The sequence below is a fragment of the Pinus tabuliformis genome, chromosome 2_2 (assembly GCF_031772625.1).
Source record: "Pinus tabuliformis cultivar Carrire ecotype Pingquan chromosome 2_2, CPIR1, whole genome shotgun sequence".
In the NCBI taxonomy this organism is placed as follows: domain Eukaryota; kingdom Viridiplantae; phylum Streptophyta; class Pinopsida; order Pinales; family Pinaceae; genus Pinus; species Pinus tabuliformis.
The window spans coordinates 958,621,807-958,639,598 of record NC_142300.1 but is presented as its reverse complement, the minus strand read 5'-3'; the positions used below and the strand labels follow the sequence as shown (position 1 = coordinate 958,639,598).

At 41.2% G+C, this 17,792-nt stretch overlaps 1 protein-coding gene across 2 annotated transcripts in view; it reads left to right on the top strand.

Annotated features, from left to right (window-relative positions):
• LOC149196398 (uncharacterized) overlaps nucleotides 1–17,792 on the top strand; it is a 395,336-nt gene that overhangs the window by 68,942 nt on the left and 308,602 nt on the right. For both annotated transcript variants that reach the window (XM_089405544.1, XM_089405545.1), the window contains exons 4-5: nucleotides 6,928–7,087; nucleotides 7,208–7,346. In XM_089405544.1, the coding sequence (XP_089261670.1) occupies nucleotides 6,928–7,087; nucleotides 7,208–7,346 (299 nt within the window). The remainder of the gene's footprint in view (nucleotides 1–6,927; nucleotides 7,088–7,207; nucleotides 7,347–17,792) is intronic.

Sequence of the window (17,792 nt, the reverse complement as noted above, 5' to 3'; positions counted from 1 at the left end):
AGGCATTGGTCTTTCATGAATCACGATAATTTATTGTAATCTTTAAACTTGCTAAATCAACCAAGTTGCTAGGCCATTCAGTTGTGTTTCTCGGACTTGTCGTTTCCAGACGGGTCTTGCATTTTCACATTTCATAGGGACTACCCCCCATAGCCTGTTGTAGGGAGAAAACTAGAATGGAGAGGGTCGGGATCAGTGTGACAACCTGTCCTGAGCGTTGTTACATCTTGCCTGTACAATTTGGGCAACAACAGGTCACATGTTCAAATCTAGTTGAGTTTTGTTTTAAAGTTCGAAAATATCTATTGAACGAAATTGGGTCCTACACAATTGATCACATTCTATAAGAAACTTTGAAGGATGCTTGGTCCACTAGGGATTGTTGACTATCCATCTCGGAAATGGCTTGGTGGTTCCTGGCCACTTCCTAAAATTGATGGGAGTTTTGTTCAAAAGTTAAAAGGAAAACAATCCTAAACACCTCGATTTTTGTGCCAATTAATGCGGCCTTAGGAGAGTGAAATTCTGCCTCCAAAACGCAATCAAAATTCAGTTAAAACAACAAGGGTCAATGTTGGTCAACAGTCTGAAAAATTTGGTTCTATTTCACCTCAGAAAAATAGTCCTTCTAGACACATGTGTGTGAGAGAGAGAGAAGATTCCCAAGTTGTACGACCAATCGGTTGTGGAGAGAGAAGAATGATGTCCAAATGAGGAGAGAGGTATCTTCTATTTATACACTTTGATGTGGGTGAAGGGACAAATCTATTTGGCTTCTTAAGCCTACATTAAGCTGAGGCCGACCTAAACAATTTGTACGTGAGAGAGAATAAATTCAAAATCACACTCCTGCTTGTTCGAATGAGGTGATCTTTATATCAAACTTGGACCTCTCGAAAAGAGGAATCCAATGCAATAATCATCTCCATCTTATGAGCTGCCCCAAGGTGGAATTTGGCCCTAGTTGCCAATTTTAACACTCCCTCTCAATTAGGGAGAATTCCACTTGTCAATCCATCTGTCATCAGGATGCTATCGTGTCATCATTTACCATCTTTGTCATCACTGCTTTGCTTTGCTGAACCTTGAAGTAATAATGAAGAAGAAGTGATCAAGAGTTAGTCACAATACCTTACCACTCCCCATTGACACAAGTCAGTCCTTGATCCCATAACAAGTTGTTGAACACCATGCATCCTAGTCATAGGGACTACGACAGTACACGATGCGTCCTTCGGTAGTGCTATGGTCCCTAACCACTTTTCCCAACTCATTGGCCATATAAGAGGTACTTCCCATGAGGTCCGGATTCCATGGGTAGGATGTATGTTGGGGCATTGGCAGGAGAAGGTGAACCACTCATCCTGCTCATATGCCATAGGAGAAGGTGAACCACTCATCCTATGCATATGTCAATTGTAGGGGAAGGTGAACTACTCACCCTACATACATGTCAACCATCATGGGATATCATAGGGGAAGGTGAACCACTCACCTTGTACATAGCGCACCACTAGGGGAAAGTAAACCACTCACCCTATGGTTGCTCAAAGCTCCAAGAAGTACCCCAGGCCCCTAGTAGCTCCCAGAGCTCAATGTCCTACTCATGCGGGACCCCCATAGGAGGGTCTTTCCACGACTCCAAGTCTCTCTTGGAAGGTTAAGAATTTGACCTTCCCTAAGGGCTTCATGAGAATATTTGCGACCTGTTCATCCGTCCTAATGTGTTGGAGCCTTATTGCTCCCCATTGTACCATATCCCGGATAAAGTGGTAACTGATATCAATGTGCTTGGAGTGGTCGTGGAACATGGGATTCTCTAAAAGGCAAATACCACTCTGGTTGTCGTAGAGGATTACGATTGTATCCAACATGTGCTCAAATAGCTCACTGAAGAGCTTCCTCAACCAAACAACTTCACAACAGGCCGTACTCGCAACAATGTATTTGGCCTTGGCGGTGCTCACAACAACCGATTTTTGCTTCTTGCTCATCCAAGATATTGAAGCAGGCCCCAAAGAGAAACAACACCCAAACGTGCTCGTACGATCCACGACACTGCTAGCCCAGTCAACATCTGTATATCCATGTAGCCTCAAATTCCCGGCAGTGTATCTCAGTCCATAATGGATTGTGCCCCGGAGATATCTCAAGAGATTCTTAGCAGCAATCCAATGAATGTGATGAGGCTCAACCATAAATTGACTCAACGTGTTCACAACGAATCATATGTCAGGATGTGAGTTTACCAAGAACCGCAGGGCCCCACAAGTTGACGATACTCGAAAGGGTTCGCTAATCCGGGCCCAACAACACTTCCACATAACTTCTTGAAGTTGAGTTCCATCGGAGTAGACACAAACTTGCAATCCACCATCCCACATCTCTCAAGTAGCTTCACAATGTATTTTCCTTGAGAAAGGAAAATCTCACCTGGCTTTTGCCAGACCTCCAGCCCTAGGAAGTAGTGCATCAGTGCTAGGTCCTTCATCTCGAATTCAAAAGCCAACTCTCTCTTGCATTGATGAATGAGAGGGTCATCACCTGTCAGAAAGAGATCATCCACAAAGGACCAAAATGAGAGGCCTGTCGTTTTCAATATTGAAGTATAGATTTGGGTCAACGTCACTCGTAAAACTCAACTTCATAAGATAACTATCTATCCTCTCATACCAATCCTTGGGGGCTTGCTTCAACCCATATAAGGCTTTCTTCAACCTGCATACATGTCTTACGATCTTGAACTGCGAACCCCTCGGGTTGTTCTACATAGACTTCCTCCTTAAGTGAGCCATGCAAGAAAGCAATTTTGACATCCATTTGGTGTAAGCTCCATCCTTGAGAGACAACAAGGGCTATGATCGAATGGATAGTGGTATATCGGGTAACAGGTGTGAAGATCTCATCGTAATCCACTCCTTCCTTTTGAGAGAAGCCTTGAGCAACAAACCTGGCCTTGAACTTTTCAACACTCCCATCAACTCCATGTTTGATTTTGTATAGCCATTTTGAAGTGACCACTGACTTGTCCTTGGGTCTAGGAGCCACATCCCAAACATTAATCTTCATGATCGACTCATATTCCTCGTCCATCTCATCCTTCCAAACTTGGTGCTTCACGGCTTCTTCGAATGTACATGGCCCAGATTGTACTATGGTACTCATGGCAGCTAAGTACCCCTGGTACCTATTCGACTTCTTGCTTTCACGAAATGTCCCCCTTGGTGCAACATGTCTTTCGGCTTCAAGAGTATCTTTGAGCCACAAAGGTATTTTTCTTAAAGTAGAGGGCTCACTAGGAGGTGGATCAATGGGATTCATCGGACCTTCAACATTGGGCATCAGATCATCTATTGGAGATTCATCTTGCTTCCTTGCATCGTCATCATTGTCCTCCTAGGGATAGGAAGATCTTAGCCCACAAACGTTCTTTTCTTCCTAGATGCATCTAGCTTGTTTCTTTTCTCTTTCGGCACATGAAAATATATGGGACAACCAAAAATTCTAAAATGAGAAACGTCAGGTTTCTTACTGGTGAAAATTTTTTTGGGTGTCTTGAAGTCCAATGCTTGATGCGGGTATCTATTTTGAACATATACAATGGTGTTGGCAACTTCTCCCTATAAGAACTTCTGTAGCCCTTGGTCATGAAGCAGGCATGGGTGGCTTCTATGATAGTTCGACTTCCTTTCAGCAACACCATTTTGCTCAGGAGTATATGCAGTAATGGTCTCCCTATTACTGCCAGCTTCTCTACAACAGTCATTGAATTCATTTGACTCATATTCGGTTCCATTATCAGTCCTCAATATTTTGATCTTATTCCCTGTTTGATTCTCGACCAAGGCTTTGAAAGAGCAGAACCATTTGAACACTTCATTCTTCTTCTTTAAGAAATAGATCCATGTTTTGCGAGAGAAGTCATCCACAAAAATTGCATAGTACAAATATCCTCCCAAAGATATTATGGGCAACATACTTGATAGATCAAAATGGACCAATTGAAGAATATCGGTAGTTTGAATTTCACTTGAGGGGAATGGTCCCCTTGTATGTTATGCAGTTGCACAACCTTGACAAACTCCTTCATGATCTATGTTGAATTCGAGCATACCTGTGACCATCTTCCTTACATCAGGTAAGGCTTTGTAATGAAGGCGAGCAAATCTTCGGTGCCATAATTCGGGTTGAAGAGAAGTATCGCAAGTCATTGCTCCCAATGGACTTCCTCTAACCTAATAGAGACCTTTAACCCTAAATCCAAGTGTCAATGCATCTTTCGGGTTCATTTTCCAAACACGAACCTTCCCATCGACGAATGTCACCTTGAAACCTTAATCTTCCATCGCAGAAATAGAGATCGGGTTCTTTTTCAGATCAAATGCATACACCACTTCTTGTAAATGTAGAGTTTGACCTTGATTTAAGTGAAGAGTGATAGTCCCAATTCCTTTCACGGAATAAGTGGCATTATCCCCAAGTATAATCTCCATATTTGTCTCTTTTCAACTAAGTTTTACTGTTTTAGAGGGCCTCCTTGTACCTAGTGAAGTGTCTCGAGGCACCACTATCAATCAACCAATGATCCAATGTATCCCTAGGAGAGGCAGTGGTGAGGGCAGAAATAAAGTAAAATTATTTTTGCTTATCTACAACATTAGTTTCTTCATACGTGGAGTTCCTTGATTTCTTGGGAGGACGACCATTTCCATATCGAGCAATGGGAGCATTCCTCTTTCCTTTGTTGTTGAATCTGTTGTTCTTTTAATTGCCATTGCCTTTGTAGTTGTTGTTGTCATCATCCCTTGGAGTATCCTACTTGTGAGGACACTCTCTAGCAAAGTGGCCAAACCTGTTGCAATTGAAGCATCTTCCTTCTTTGAATCCCGGCTTGAACCATTGACCTTGTCTTTTTGGACCAGCATTGTTCTTCCTTTTAGCATGTGCGGATAAGGCGGTAGGATTATTTCCATTTGAGGGCTTGTCTCTTTCCATCATCCTTATTTCTTCTTGAGTGCATCTAGCCAATAATACATCAAATCTTGGATTCCTGTCATTGTTGAGGATGGTAGTGTTAAACACATCCCATTCTCTTGTAAGGTCTCCAAGTGAAATAAGAGTGAGCTCCCTGTTACCAATAACTTCTCCAATAGATAGGAGATCATTCTTGGTTTCGGTAATCCTCATGAAGTATGATTGAATGGATTCTCCTCTATATATCTTGATGCCTTTCAACTTGTTCTTGAGAATGAGTACTTGATTTGCATTATTTACTTTGAACACCCCAACCAACTTGTCATACATCTCCTTAGATGTTTCCAAATTAGAAATATAGGCAACCAAAGGCTTGTGAATAGAATCAGCAATAATTTTCTTAGCTTCAACCTCACCTTTATTGTACTTTGTTTTTGCAGCAGCGGGTGCACTTGAAGGAGGCTCCACCACTCTTCCTTTGACATAGTCCATAGCATCGTTTTCTTCCAATGTCAAATCCAGAGACATCTTTCCGGCATGATTGTTGGATTTGTCCTTAAGCTTGTCCTCGGATTTGAAGTAAGATGTAGTCGTCATTGAGACTAGATCCAAGTTCTTGTCCAACAACGTCCCTTAGTGATTGCTTTTCCTCACTATTGCTTGAGATTTGTCTTCACCTGAGCTCTAAAACCATGTTAATTTTAGATAACAATGGTATGTTCTATGCTTAGCACAATTTACTTCAATGTTTCTTTAGCAGCCCAATGACAATTTCCAATAATTTCCAGTAGCAAATGACATTAACGTGCTGAACTTCTCTCTCAATTTTGTGAGCTAGAATTCATGTTCAATTGTAAAAAACACCCTTTTATTCACCCTTTTATTGATCAACAACTATTTTAAATGTAAGCTTTTGATGCACAGGCCTGCCATTAGATGTGAAACAGCAACTACTGCTTGATTGTCCTCTTTTATAAGTTCACTAATCTCAATGTAATCAGTCTTTGCTATAGCTAGAGAAGCACGGAACATACTTTGTATTAATTCTTTGCACCTGGGCATGCCCTCATCTTTTTATCATCATTCAAATCTTTGCTAAGTTTCCACCACATAAGCAATTTATCAAATAATTCAAAAGAAAATACAATTCCGTCATACACAGAATTGATGGAAAAGTCCCGCAATTGTAGATAATCTGATTACATCTTCAATCAGAACCAATTGAAAAACATCATAGGTTTTGATAATCTGCACAACAATATTGGTTTGGGCTTTTTTCTTTTAAATATGCTGTTCCAAACAGAGTCAAGAGTTCCAGAAATTCCTGAAGTCTGTTTCCTCATCCAAAGTTCATCTTTCTCTTAGTTTACATATATCGGGAAGTTTTTTCCTGAACAAAGTTGGCAATTGTAATCTGAGCCTATTTTGTCAAAATTTGAGGACAGGAGAATGCCAGTTGGCACTAGATTTCAAACTTCAATTTTGCTTCAATGCGAAGCAACACTGTAACAGTGTAGATTGGACCTTTATTTTGCTATAACTATGCACTTCACATTTTTATTTTTCCATTATATGGATCAAGACAAGTGATTGAGTTAAGAAAAATGTTAAGTTACGAACTTAATAAATTATATAGAAAATTATCTCGCACATCTGGCCCTTAGTCATGATTATGTGAAAGATTTAATGGCATGTTTGTGTTTCCGTTGATCATTAATACTTTTTTCCCCATGTGTGGAAAAATTTGTTTAGTTTAATCTTATTTTATTTTTTGTGGTTTTAAATATTGCTATAATCTAGTCATAGTTTGTTCTATATTCAGCAACATCGGTCTCTAGCCTTTTTACACCTTTTGTAGGCATCTTGTATTTTATTAATAAGATATGTATTGCACTAAAGATATATACATATATATATATTTTCATATTGGTATTATAAAATTGACTTTTGCAGGTCCTTCTCACCGATGGTTGAACCTAGGGAACAATAAAAAGGGAACTTGGGACAAGGATGGTATCTTTATGGTAGCTGTAAATGTTTTTGTTCAGAATGATATTGTACATAAGAATGAGTGCTCTCTTTTGATTCAAAAATTGAAATTTATTCAGCAAAGGTACTGAATGTTCACCATGCTGCCATTTTTTACGTACATTTGTTTCATTTAATATGTAATTTCTATGATAGTTAAGCAGAACTAAATTATCTGCATTATTCTCTTCTCTGTGGATGACAGATTTCCAAATCTTAAGGTTTTTGGTATTCAACATTCTCTTTCATCCACTTCTCCTCAAAACGCTGCTAAAGTAAATGTGACTATTTTGAAGGAATTTATCACATTTCCTGTTCTTCTGTCTTCTAAGGATTTCAGCAAGGTTAGTTATGACACAACTGCAGTGCTTTAAGGTTTCATTTCAAGTTTAGTTGGTTAAGAAAATCTTGAACATCAGCCAAACATTTCTACTTATCATACTTGACAACATCATTGCTAGATGTGGATGGTCTATCATGGTCATATTTACTTGATTGGAGAGTTTAAAGGCTCTGATGGATGACCTGGGGTATAACTGCACACTTGTGTAGTGCCCCAGATTAAGCTATTGGAATATTTAAAATCGTGGAGGGTAAATAAACAAAACACTATGTAGATTTTAATCGTAAACCTTGATCAGAGCTCAAGGTCAATGCCCCATGCAGATGTGAATAGTATAGCTTTATGATTTGAGATCCACTTTTGGGAAACGTAAGATTTTTTTTTTTAAACAAAAATTAGTAATTTTATTAGTAATTCTGCACCCGGTCGCAGCAAGTACATGGGGAGTACGACTTTCAGAATCACAGAAACCTCCTAACCATCATACTTTCTCAGAACAGAACTATATCTATCAACCTATAGACATATATCACGACACTGCCCATAGTAGTAATACATTGCTACATCCTCTGGCAGTGATAACCAAGCTTTACAAAACTAAACAGTACTATTTTTTCGCAAATTACAGAGACAAAATGAAACCATGCAAAACTATAATCTAACACAAAAGACATAGGGATTATTCTGACTCTAGAGCTGGCTTGTTGAGATCGATATCAAGTCTGATAGAGGTGTCCATATGCTGGTCCAGAAGGTTAGGCACGGTCTTGGTGAGTTTGAGTTCCGTAAGCATTCGTATGAGAGCATCGACTTCATCCTCCATTCTGGCCATTTGCTGCTGGAGAACCAAAGTGCACTCTTCTTGTTCCATCTGCGAAAGATACAGCCTCCAAAATTTCACCTGTAGATCATATAGTTCTTGCTGCAATGCTTTAGAATTTGGACATGGATGATCCTTCATAGGAGCATCAGAATTCGAGATGGAATCCATTGCTGAAAGGGAACTGATGTACTGAAGTAAACAAGGACGACTCCAACTGACCCAGAGGTTAGAAGTTTGGCAATGCAAGATGACCGTCCAACAAACTTCCAAATTCGCAACCCAGACCCTACTCCTAAGCAGGATTACGGAATGCCCCTGAACCAAAGACTCCCCCAAGCAAGCCACATGCATAGGAAACAGAGAGAATTCTTGAACAATGATACCATAAACCAATTTGTGATAATTGACCTTTCCATACAGGGACTGTAAAGTTTCTAAATTCAGCAGGGGAAGAACCCAAGTGTTCCAGAGAGTCATGGAGCCGGGATCCACAGAAGAACCCTGCGAGCTTGAAAGACCTTTTCTCCAAATGACCCACGAACATAAGTGACGAGCCTTGGAATCCCCTGTCGCCAGATACAGAGCTAGGATCTTGACCAAAGGCTCTTCACAGAGGAGACCAGAGGAAGTTAGTCTAGACGCCACAGTTGAATGTACAAACCAGACTTTTACCCAATTCCTCGACCACAGGCCAGAGCACAGATTTGCTGAAAAATTGGATGGAGTTCGCACTAGGAAGCGATCCATTTTATCATCGATTCACCTAACTTACCACATGATTAATTTCATATCACCATTAATTTTGCTTGAACACCCACCCTCGGAAATCATCAGAATTTTGGAGTGCTGGAGATTCCAAGGATTTGGCCTTGGATTATCAGTAGTGCGAGCATGCAAGTATGAGTGAACCACCATTACATGTCGGCGGAAACCATGAACAACCACGTCAAGGGCAATATTGATAGTAGACATATTAACTGTCACTATAATGACGAAAGGACGAAAGGATTGATGAGGAGCCACAAGTTGCAAATGAAGGCGGTCAAGGGGAAGGGAGATCCAGGGGGGATAAGGGAGAGGAAACCTAAGATTTTTAATGTAAAAAATTGATAAAATATAGAGTGCCACTGATTACCATAGGATGTGGAAACTAGTAGGGGGAAATAGTGACATGACCATAGTTTTCAAAACTGGAACTGGGTTTTGAACTGGGCCACCTATCAAACCAAGGTTCGAACTAGAACCAGATCAAACTGGATTCAATGAACTGGAATTGAAAAAAATGCATAAAATAATTAAAATTTATAATGGGAAAAGTATATTTTTAAGATTTTAAACTATGATTCCAAACCATTAGAGACAAAATGGCATTGAGTGCAATACATATCATCAACAAAATATAGAGTCAATGAGGCTCTAAATTGTCTCTAGAGTCTGAAAACAATGCTACAACTAGCCTACTACAAGTCTACAAATCACTGATCAACACTGTTGATTTTCTAGGGCACAACTAGAAATAAATATTCTTCTACAAGATAACTACTTCCAATGATTCGATTAGTATTTAATTTCGCATATCATTCATTCAATACCATTAAGCAATTATACAAAAAATTCAACCATTAAACATGAAAGAACAATAAAATAACCATGAGACAATGAGACAAGAGACACAAAAATTAGGCTTGAGGCCAGGGCAAAACCCACAAGGGGAAAACCTAGAAATTCTTCCTTATGAGAGAGAGAGAGAGTTCATCAATACATCGGAAACAACATCAAGATAATAGTCAAGCCAATACCAAAGAGCAAGACGAAATACCAAACCACCCTCCTAAAATTTCGGCCCTCCTTTTCTCCTTCTGAACTTCACCGGATCAAAGATAGATAAGACCAATTCGATGCCCCAAATGAGGAGAGATGATCTCCTCCATATAGTTTTCAAGTTGTTGAGAAATCAATGCTAGTAGGATTTAGGGTTTGATTCCTCTTTCTTGATAATTATTTGTGAATTATGTTGGATTCCTTTACTTCTTAATTAGTTTATCTTTCATCAAGCAATTACCAAATTATGTGTTTGAAAATCACAAGAACAAGAGACATAAGATGTAGGCACTCAGCTAGGGAAAAACCCTAATAAGGGAGAACCCAGGCAAAGACTCTTCCTTCAGTACATTCAAATCAAGATGAGACACTTCCAGACTTCTTAGACCTAGACAAATACCTCCTCCAACCATCAAGTCAACCCTTCCTTACAATAGATGATATTGACAAAATACTCCAAGTGACAGCTTTCCAGTAACAACTTCAGTCCATAATTCGGTCCCCCAGTAGCAGAATTGGATATAGCTCGTCACAATAGATGTAATAATATTATATTAAAACTTTGAAAACTCTACACTATTACAGTTTATGAAACTTTAAGATCTATGGATTTAACTGTAATTAGTGCATGCATGCGAATGGAAATTTTGCAGAAAGTAGGGAACGGAAAAATAAGCGCACACACACACAAGACACAAGATATGCTCTTTGGGAAACCCTTTCGGGAGAAAACCTAGTTAGAAGGTGAGGTTGCTTCGCTCTCTTTCTCTATCTGCAAATATGGTTGCAGGTACAAAGAAGTAATGCCTATGCCCCGTAGGCTGCTACAGTGCATAGATCCTCTCTATGTGCTCTACCTCCTATCACTCCTGGCTATCTTTGCAACTATGGAACAAAATTCTCTCGAAAGAATGGAATGCCTCTTCCTCTTAGTGGCCCAGTTATAACATAGCCTGATAGCCTACTAGTGGTTAATTTTGACTACATCAACTCTTAACTAGAGTTACAAAATAGACTCCTCTAGAGAATTTTACATCACAAACACGTGGCTAGCCCCTTTTCCATGGATAATGGGGGTTGATGTGGCATCCTCCTGAACTATAGGTGTGAAAACAAGAAGTTCAACTTATGAGTGGCATAACTTTTGCATATGGACTCCTGTTGGCGCACTTCTTGTGCAGTTGGAAAGGTCTCTTTGTGTAGAATAGCACAGAAAGGGGTTGTGCTAGAGCAACAAAGTGTTATCCCCCCAAAAACATCGTTTGATGTCTCAAAATGCTCCCATAAGGTTTCAGACCCCGTTTTGCCAAATTGGGTCCTACCGGTAAAAATGGTTTTGTGAGCTGATTCCTCCACTTTTGCCACGCCGAATGCATCGAGATGGATGACAAACAATATAATGATCCAATACGGAGCTAGTTTTTGTAGCATCCGATGTGTTCTAGCCTTGAAATTTTGTGGAGAGGCTAGAATGCATGAGATCTCCAAAACCCATAAATTGTTTCTAGAAATTCCATCTAGAAGTGACTTAATTAGATTATTAGTCAGCTTTTAAATATTTCCTAAGTCTAAACGTAGGGAATATGACTAATTAATCAGAATTAATTAAGTTAAGGTGTGAATGTTCTGGAAACTCACACGGATCAACTTCAAGTTAATCCTAACCAATGATTAAGATCTAATCTTGCCTGTTGAAATCTCAACAGAGGATTATAAGAAGAAGTCGATGGGGCTTGGAGAAATCACTTTTTGCAGTTCGATTTCATGAGCAAATCGATTTCCAGAGTAGCAACAACAGTTGACGGAGAGAGAGCCAGCAAGATTGAAGCAATGATTGAGGGGTAGGGACAGTGAGCCAGAGGAAAGCTTTTCTAGATCCGGGGAGGCAGTAGCAAGTGAGTCGAGTTATCCCAGAGAGGCAACGCTGAGGGACTGTGCAGTGCTTTAGTCAGGCAGATTGATTTGGTGAGGAGAAAAATTGGTTCTTAGTTTCAGAGGTCGGGAAGGAGACCCAAAGGGCCTGAGAGACGATTTTCTCAGCTTCCAGAGGCAAAATGACTTCATCTGAGCCCACTCGAGAGCAAGTCGTCCAGCTAGCTATGCAGAGCATCGTAGAGGCTGACGTAATGCTCCAGGAAGCCGAGTTTTGGTAGGTAAAGTCCAGTCATAGATTGCCTGTGAGGGAAGGATAATTCCCTTCAATATTTTACTCAAATTTTCTTGTTATTTGGATTGCCAGTTGGGCATCCATAGATGTACTCAGATTTCACTGCTGCATAATAAAATAAACCCTCACTGCTGCATCGGTTTTCCCAAGTTGGGTTTTTCGAGGACATTGGTCCAAAAATAACTGTGTAAATTTATGTGTGTGCTAGCATTTCTTCCAGCGTTTATTTCTTCTGCATTTTTATTTGTGTAGGTTGCAGTGTGATTGATTCAACATTTGCTGTAGCAAACAATAAATAAATTGTTAAAAATTAATTTAATAATTAGCAGAACTATTTCTAGTTGCTGCAATAGGATTTGGGTTTCCGAATTTTCACATGGTATCAGAGGGCAAATGATTATCCGAAGAGCTCAGTAGCAAAGGAAGAGGGCGTTTTGTTGTTCAGTGTGGGCAGCAGATCGAAACCCTAGAGGCAGCGCAATCACCGAGGCCGAGAGGGCCGAATTTCTTGAGGAGATTCAATTTTTCTGAGTGTGAGGCAGAAAAATTCAATCTCTCTAGATCGAGGGATTCCAGACGTAGAGGGAGCAACCAATATTTTTTTGCAGAGCAGATCTCTAGCTGGACGCAGTGCAGCAGTTTACTAGAGCTGAACTAGCATCGGGTGGAAGAAGAGCACACACTGAGGGAAAATTTTCCTTAGGGAACTTCTAGTCTCAAGAAGTTTGGTTTCCCTTGTAGATCCGCAATCATTGTGTGCATAGTTCTCATTCTAGAAGGGAGTGCGAATAGCTGAGCAACAACGAAGCAGAAGGGAAGAGGAGATTTTTGACATTTGTTGAGATGGCCACTGCCGGGCTTCGAGATCAGGACAGGTTGGATGGCGCTTCCAACTATGTCATCTAGAAGGCAAGGATGTCCTTCCTTCTAGATGAATATGGCCTGAAGGCATTTATAGATGCAGTTGTAGCTATCCCCGCTGATGCAGATGAGCTGAAGGAGTATAGAAAGGAGATCGCGCGGGCGAAGTGGTTGATCCTTGATGGTGTTCGGTATCACATTGTTTCACACATGGTTGACAAAGGGACTACCAGAGAAATGTGGGAGACTCTCACCACGCTGTACCAGGGCACTTCCGAGCAGCGGAAGATGTACTTAGAGGAGAATCTGAGATGCACCAGGATGCAGAAGGGGGAAGGCATAAACCCCTTCCTCACCAGGATTCGGGAGGTCTGGGATCAGTTGTCAACTATTGGGGCAGTGCTTCAACCCACAGAGCTTGTGAGATTGGCACTCAACAGTGTCTCTGAGGATTGGCAAGTCTTTGTCCAAAGCATATTGGGTAGAGACAAGCTACCAAAGTGGGACAAAATGTGGGCTGACTTGCAGCAGGAGGAGTTGAGACGGGCTCTAATGAAAAGCTCCATCAGTGGCAGCAATAGTGGATCGAAGCAGGTGGAGGAGGAGAATGTGGCCCTCGCATCGAAGGGTCCCAGTTAGGGATAGGGGGAACAATGAAAGAAGAAAAGGACATGTGAAAGGTCAAGTGCTTTAGATGTGGTGAGCTTGGTCACTGCAACACCCAGTGTCCTCTCAAGAAGAAGGACAAAGAGAAGCAGGACTAGCAGGCAACATCAACAGAGATTGATAGGCTTTCCTCCAAGCTGGAGGAAGACTTCTCCATGTTTGTTGATATACCCCTAGGAATGAAGTGAGGTGACTTGGTGCTGTAGCCCCAGAGTGCTATAGATGGGCGGGATTACTGAGGAGGTCCACCTCTTGAATCAGTACCTTGCTACGGGAGCCCATAGTATTCAGTAGCAGGATGGATCATTGGTAGTAGATGCAGTCAGATGCATAGTCTAGTTGTAGTCAGATGCTGGGGAGTGCAGTGCAAAGTTGGCAGTGGTGTAGATGGCATAGTGCAGAGTCAGCGACAACGCTAATGCCTCAGTGACAGCGCAGATACTAGTAGCAGTTAGAGACTCGGGAGACAAATGCATCATACTGATCATAGTTGATTCAGTATTTAGGATGCTATTCAGTTGCATATTTTGCAGTTGTAGCAACAACAGATGGAGAGGGAGTTGCAGTCCAGATGCAATGTTAGAAACAGTTTAGCAGGGTCAACAACAACATAGATGCAACACATATCAGAGTTGCATAGTGGTTGGTGGGCTGTAGTAGCCAGACATCAACATCGTGACAGGAGATGTTGTAGAGAAAGAATGCTGTCACAAGGTGTGCAGTAGAGCACTAGAACACATTCCTGGCTAAGAGGGGGTGTTAGTTTTTGTAGCATCGGATGTGTTCTAGCCTTGAAAGTTTGTGGAGAGGCTAGAATGCATGAGATCTCCAAAACCTAGAAATCGTTTCTGAAAATTCCGCCTAGAAGTGACTTAATTAGATTATTAGTTAGTTCTTAAATATTTTCTAAGTCTAAACTTAAGGAATATGACTAATTTACCAGAATTAATTAAGTTAAGGTATGAATGTTCTAGAAACTCACACGAATCGACTTCAAGTTAATCCTAGACATCGATTAAGATCTAATCTTGGCTGTTGAACTCTCAACAGAGGATTATAAGAAGAAGTCAATGGGGCTTGGAGAAATCACTTGTGCAGTTCGATTTCAAGAGTAGATCAATTTCCAGAGTAGCAACAATCAGTTGCCAGAGAGAGCCAATGAGATCAAAGCAGTGATTGAGGGGCAGGGACAGTGAGCCGAAGGAAAGATTTTCCAGATCTGGGGAGGCAGCAACAAGTGAGTCGAATTATCCCAGAGAGGCAGCGCTGAGGGACTGCGCAATGCTTCAGTCAGGCAGATTGATTTGGTGAGGAGAAAAAATTGTTCTCAGTTCCAGAGGCTGGGAAGGAGTCCCAAAGGGCTGGAGAGACGATTTTCTCAGCTTCCAGAGGCAGAACGACTTCATCTGAGCCCAGTCCAGAGCAAGCCGTCCAGCCAGCTACGCAGAGCAGCGCAGAGGCTGACGTAGTGCTCCAGGAGGCCGAGTTTTGATAGGGAAAGTCCAGCCAAAGATTGCCTGTGGGAGAAGGGTAATTCCCTTCAGTATTTTACTCAGATTTTCTTGCTGTTTGGATTTCCAGTTGGGCATGCATAGATGTACTTAGATTTCGCTGCTGCATAATAAAATAAACCCTCACTGTCACACCGGTTTTCCCAATTTGGGTTTTTCGGGGACATTTGTCCAAAAATAGTTGTGTAAATTTATGTGTGTGTTAGCATTTCTTCCAACGTTTATTTTTCCCGCAATTTTATTTATGTAGGTTGCAGTGTGATTGATTCAGTATTTGCTGTAGCAAACAATAAATAAATTGTTAAAAATTAATTTAACAATTAGGAGAATTATTTCCAGTTGCTGCAACAAGATTCGGGTTTCTGAATTTTTATATTTGGATCACACCTCCCCATTTTGGGAGGTTTCTAGTCCCCAAAAACTTTTACTAAATGACGTGAGGAAAATTTTCCTCCACCTTCTCTTTGGTGTACCATTTATCTTTTCCTGGAAGTCTTCTCTTCAACCCAATTTGCCAAAGGTCATGTTGTCCTTGTCTTGTAGTTCTGGACCTCTTTTACAAAACTGTATCTTCTGTCAACTCCACTTGAGCGTCTGGTGCCAAATCCTCCACAGAAGGTAGGACCTGTTCCTCTTCCTGATCTGGCATGGGAGGCTCATAGAGATTCAAATTTTCTATATTCACAACTGAGTAAATGCGCATATATGGTGGTAAACTGAGACGATAGGCATTATCACCCACCTTTTCCAGTATCTCAAAGGGACCATACCTTAGACCCTTGATTTTCTTACGAGGCCCTTGTAGCCTCTCGTTGTTCAACTGTAGCCATACTCTGTCTCCCACCTTGAATGATTTCTTTGTTCTGTGCTGATCATGCCTGGCCTTATACTTCTCTTGCGACTTCTGCAGTGTTTATTGTACTTGTAGATGGATCTACCTAATCTTCTCTATAAAATTTTCAGCCCTCAAAGCATCTCCTATAAGATCTTCCCTCACTCCTCCTTGTTGCCCATATGCAATATCTAAAGGTGAAGGTGGCAAAAATCCAAAACAAGTATCAAATGGGGACTTTCCTGTAGAAGTGTGGACTGCTCTATTGTAGGAATGTTGTATATATACCAGATTTTCATCCCAGGTCTTCGAATGCTTCTGGTTGTATCCCCTTAGAAACTGCACCAAAGTCCTTTGACTACTTTTGTCTACCCATCTGTATGTGGATGGAATACTGTAGATCTCTTCAACTTTGTGTCCATCTTCTCCCATAATGTAGTCCAGAATGCACTGAGAAATCTTGTATCCTTGTATGAAATGATGCTCCTTTGTATCCCAAAGTGCACCTAGATCTGTCCAAAGAACAAGTTTGCTGCTTCTTGTCCGCTAATGGTCTTTTACAGGGCATCAAAATACACATCTTGCTGAACTTGTCAACTACCACGAATAGGTAGTCATGGCCCTTCCTGATTTTCGGTAAACCTCCCACAAAGTCCATGGAAATGATTTCCCAAGGGCGAGTAGGTACAAGTAAGGGATGATATAGACCCTGTTTCCTGTTGCTAGGCTTGTTGGTACAACAAAGCATGCATCCTCTTATGAACCTAGCTACTTGCTCTTGTATCTTGGGCAAATACACATATCTTTGCAAGTTAGCCCACCAAAGTGCCCTACAAGCTTGGAGGTGTGAGACTCTCTAATCAACTGCAAATGCTCACCTTTAAGAACACATAGCTTATCCAGCCTGTAGAGTAACCCATCTTGGAGATGGTAGTCAATGGTGCTATCGCCATCGTGCACATGACTCTGGCTTTGCAACTGTTGCTACACCTCCTTGAAGTCCTCATCTTTTGAATATGCCTCTCTGTATGCATCACAGGTGAATGGCTCCATGTGCATAAGAGTCCCCAAAGCTGTAAGCTTTAGTGTGGGTGGCCTTGAAAGCATATCGACCAACTTGTTTGTGCTGATCTTCTTCTATTTGATCACCAAATGAAATTGTTGTAAAAATTCCATACACTTGTAATGCCTGGTCTGTTGTAGCTTACTCTGGGCCTACAAGCACTATAACAATTGGTATTCTGTGTGGATTACTGTCTCCTTTCCCATCAGATAGTGCTTCCACTTCTTCACAACTTGCACCATGGCATACGAACCTTCCTCCTTGCATCAAGACAACTCCCATAACATACCCACTTGCATCTGTCTCCACTTCAAAGGGCCGCTACAAGTTTGGTAATGTCAAAAATGGTGCTTGACTGATCTTCTTCTTTAGCTCTTCGAAAGCCTTGTGCTAACCTTTTCCCCACTGGAAACTCTCACCACTTGCTGTTATGGCGTGGAGCGGTGCTCCTACCGCTGAAAATGGGGCTATGAATTTCTACAGGTACTGTGCTGCCCCAATGAAACTCTTGACCTCAAAAACATTAGTAGGCACTGACCATTTCATGATGGTCTCCATCTTTGAAGGACCTATCTTCAGCTCTCCTCCACTGATCACATACCCCAGATAGATCAAAGACTGCTGCACAAACTCACGCTTCTTGAGATTTGCTAGCAGCTGGTGCTTCTTAAATGTTTCCAGCACTTGCATCAAATGTGAAATA